General features: G+C 56.4%; 1 protein-coding gene across 1 annotated transcript; it reads right to left on the bottom strand.

The window, feature by feature from the left end:
* Positions 1 to 269: 269 nt before the first annotated feature.
* LOC119334640 (aspartic proteinase nepenthesin-1-like) lies at positions 270 to 1,827 on the bottom strand. Its single transcript, XM_037607186.1, has one exon. It carries the CDS (start codon positions 1,817 to 1,819, stop codon positions 434 to 436), a length of 1,386 nt encoding a protein of 461 aa, XP_037463083.1. The 5' UTR covers positions 1,820 to 1,827; the 3' UTR covers positions 270 to 433.
* Positions 1,828 to 3,927: the final 2,100 nt, after the last annotated feature.

Below are 3,927 nucleotides of genomic sequence, written 5' to 3'. Positions count from 1 at the left end.
AAGTCCTTCTACAACATCACTCTTGTTGCAAAGGAGTGACTGCTTACACGGATGGATTGGACAGCCACTAACGTGTTCATCCACTGGTCAGCAAGGCGGCAGATCTTTTCTTATTATTCACCGGCCGATGCATAGCATCGTCCTTTTTAAAATTGATGAAAAAATTGTGACTATTTTTCGAAATTCAGGTAATATTTTTATAAATTCACGAACATTTATTAAAGTTCGAACATCTTTGAAATTCTAGAACATTGTTCGATTTGCGAACATTTTAGAGAAAAAGGGAGAATAAATAATTTATGCATCTTTAATCTGGGTACAAGCATCTTACAGACAACATGACATATTGAATACACCACAATGCTGAAATATTTCTTTTGGCAAAACCATGCAAGATGATGGAACAGTACACACGATCGAGATGAACATCTAGCTAGAAGAGTAGCACCCAAGCAAGGAGCAGAGAGGCTATCACCATGAGCGACACCACCTGTGAGGCGGGCAGAGCCGCTGCGCCCTCCTCGAGCGTCAGCGTCTTGCCGCCGACGTCGTAGATCATGTTGGTGCCCGCCTGCACCATGGTTCCCAGGACAGAGCCGAAGGGCGTGCCCACGGGCATCGGCAGCATGGTGAGGCACTGCAACCCGGTGACGTCGTCCTTGAAGAAGTAGTGCACCGTCGTGAGCTCAATGGCCGGCGTATCCCCACCGTCGAACACCAGCGTAATCTTAGGGAAGCTCAGCGCCGCCACGGACTGCGCGTTGTAGCATAGATCGAACAGGCCACCGGCGAAAGCTGAGCCGCTCACCTCTCGCGCCGTGATCTTGCTCACCAGCGCCTGCCTCACGGCTTTGTAGGCGTCCTCTTGGAGGCGGGTGACGGGGGTGAGCGTGCTGATGACCACGCCACCGGAGCTGCCGTCGGCGGCAAGGTCGAACGCCCCAGCGGGGATGCCGCCCAGGGCCTGACCGTCAATCTCTATGGAGATGAGCTTGACGTAGTAGACGTCCGGGAACGCGGTGCCCCTGAGCAGCGGCGTCGAGCGGCCGCCGCGCCTGGTCTGTGGCACGGCGGCGTCGCCGAGTAACACAACGCTCTCGGAGTCGGAGCTGCCGGCTTCGTCGGGGGCCAGGTAGTAGGAGAACTTGTTGACGCTGAGCTGCGACACGAAGGAGAGTGACCCCCTGTTGAAGCCGAAGCTGCCCGGCTCGCCTTCGAGGGGCACGGTGCTGTTGGCGGTGCTGCACCCCAACACCGCGCTGCCGGCGATGCCCCCCACCGCCACGGCGACCGACTCGTTGGCGACGAAGCCCGTGGTGTTGATCCCCGGCCCGTACACGTAAACGTACCTGCAGCGATCGTCGCCGTTGGGATTGCCGCCACAGGCGTCCGTGCCGGTGGTGTCGTTGGCCAGGATGCTCCGGCACGTCTGGCTGGCGCAGGGGACCCTGACCGGCGCCGCCACGCACTGCGTTGTCCAGACGAAATCGTTGAGGAGGTCGACGACGCCGGAGACGTCGTTCTGCGTGGCCCCGATGGAGACGTTGTAGAGGACGATGTAGCCGGCGTCGTCCGCCGCCGCGCTGCCCAGCTGGTCCGTGTTTTGGTTGCGACGGCGCGCCTTTTTGACCAGGGCGTTGGTGCTCGACCTGGGCGGCTTTGTGGACAGAGAGTTGGGCGCCTGGCTGACGGTCGTCGCCCTCCTGGCGGCTGCAGGCGCCGGCGCCAGAAGGAGAAGCTGGAGGACAAGTAGCCAAGCTAGCAGCGTGACGGCTAACGTACTACCAATAGTGCTTCTTGTTGCAGCGGGGCGCGCCATTTTTTCTAGCTAGGTAGTACGTATGTGCTGCAACGCACACAGGTGCGTACAGATAAACATGCACGTAGGAAGGGTTGACACTGATCAATCGGTCGACAGCGACACTGATCAGGTGGTTGGATGAGCCAATCCGATTGAGCCCTAATAGCTTAAGAACATGTCTAGTAGAACTCTCAAACCCTCAAATCTTTAAAGCAGTTTTAAGGGTTGAGAAGTGTCAGTTTTTGACACTTTTAAAGGTGGAAAAACAGGGGCAAAGACTAGAACTCTCAAACCCAACCCTTAAATTGCTTTAAGGGTTGGGTTTGACTAGTCTTTGCCTCAACCCCAACCTTTAAATCTATCATTCGACATCTCACAATTTATGACTACAAGAACACAATCAACCTCTAAACAAACTACCAAATGACAATTATTGATGCATGGTTTAATAGTTTACATCATAAAATCATCATCTTCCCCCTCTCATCGGCACCATCACCAAAAAGTTGCACCTCGGCGCCATCTCCTAGACCATATGTGGGCTCCATCAAGCATCTCCATAGGCGCTGGTGGAGTCGTCCACACCGCCATCGCCACAACTACTCATCGGAGTGTCACCTCGAAAAGTAGAGGACGCACCACGGAACGTCCTCTTCCTCTCCGCGATGTCCTCCTTGTAGTCCTTCCACCATTGCAATTGGTCTTCATCCATGTCCTTCTTGGACATCATCATGTGCTCCTTCTCTTCCACCATGAGTTCTTTCCATCCCTTTGCCTCTTTGAGCTTGATCATCCTCTCCTCCAAGTCGGCCTTGCGCTTTGCTTCTTCACGCTTTGCTTCAACTTGTGCAAGCTTGACCTCTTTCTTTCTTCTCGGTGATAAGAAGCTTCGTCTCCAATGTCTTCGTTGTTAATTCCTCTCTTGCCTTCATCATGTGCTCCATCTTCTTCCTTAGGCTTGACGCTTCTCCTTCCATCTTCACCCTTAGCTTGCCCTTCTTGGTTCCCTCGGGCTTGCCCAAGTTCCTCTCCTCCTCATCTTCACTATCATCCATCCTAAGCATTGCCGACTTCTTGGTGCGGTCTCTTGATCCCTCAACTTCCACTTGTCAAAGGTTTGAAGAATTGCCCAAACATGCTTAAATGGGAATGGCTTGCCCTTGGAAGCGGCCATCTCCTTGTACCTCATGCCGGCAATTGTCTCCTATCAACCACACATAATCACATAAGAACCCACCAATAGCATAGTACACACACATAATCAAAATAGTGAAGAGATATGTACTCACATAGTCACTCTCCACGGTTCCACTAGGTGGTGCATCCCTCACTTGGTCCATGGCCGCACTCCAACGAGCACAAGCGGGCTTCATCAACTCCCACCGGCCTTGAAGCGACCGAAAACTGCGAGAGATGAACCCACTATTCTTCGGCTTGATCCTACAATAGTTGTCCTGGATCCTTTGCCAATACCGTTTACCGGTTTGATCGGTGCCGGTGCTTGCATCCATCCCCACAGCTGCCCAAGCACGAACCAAGAGGATATCTTCCGCCTCGGTGTAGTTTGTCGACCGCGCGTGTGGGCGGGAAGCGGCGGTGAATGCCTCCTCCCCTATCTCGGCCACCTCCTCCTCGTCATCCCCTTCACCCTCCTCATCTTCCTCCAAGTCGTCACCAACCCCAAAGGGTTCTAGAGGCGTAGCCCCGAGGTCCACCTCCGTGTTTTGGAGGAGTTCCATGAACGAGGATGGGGTTGCCATTTCCTCGAACACCTCGTGCGCGGCGGGAGGAGGTTTGGCGACGGCGGCGGGCGGGGCCGCGGCCGGGGCCATGGGCTTCTTCCGCGGCTTCTTCACGGCCGGGGACGAGAAGGCGACCTTGGAGGAAGCCCCTCGCGGCCCACGGGAGCCCGCCTTCGGCCGGCTCTTCGTGGGGGCGGGCGCGGCGGGGGCGGGGACGGGGGCCGTGGCGGGAGTCGGGGCGGGAGCCGGGGAGGCGGGAGGAGGCGGTGCGAGGCCCGCCCGCCGCCGCTTGGCCCCGACGTGGGTCACCGCCACCACGTCGGCCACGCTCGGGTGCCGGGCGGGTGCGGGTGCGGGGCCGGGCCCGAGTCGGGCGGGCGGACG

Source organism: Triticum dicoccoides, chromosome 7A, assembly GCF_002162155.2.
Source record: "Triticum dicoccoides isolate Atlit2015 ecotype Zavitan chromosome 7A, WEW_v2.0, whole genome shotgun sequence".
Classification (NCBI taxonomy): domain Eukaryota; kingdom Viridiplantae; phylum Streptophyta; class Magnoliopsida; order Poales; family Poaceae; genus Triticum; species Triticum dicoccoides.
Note: the sequence above shows the minus strand (reverse complement) of the source record. Positions and strands in the feature narration are given on the sequence as shown.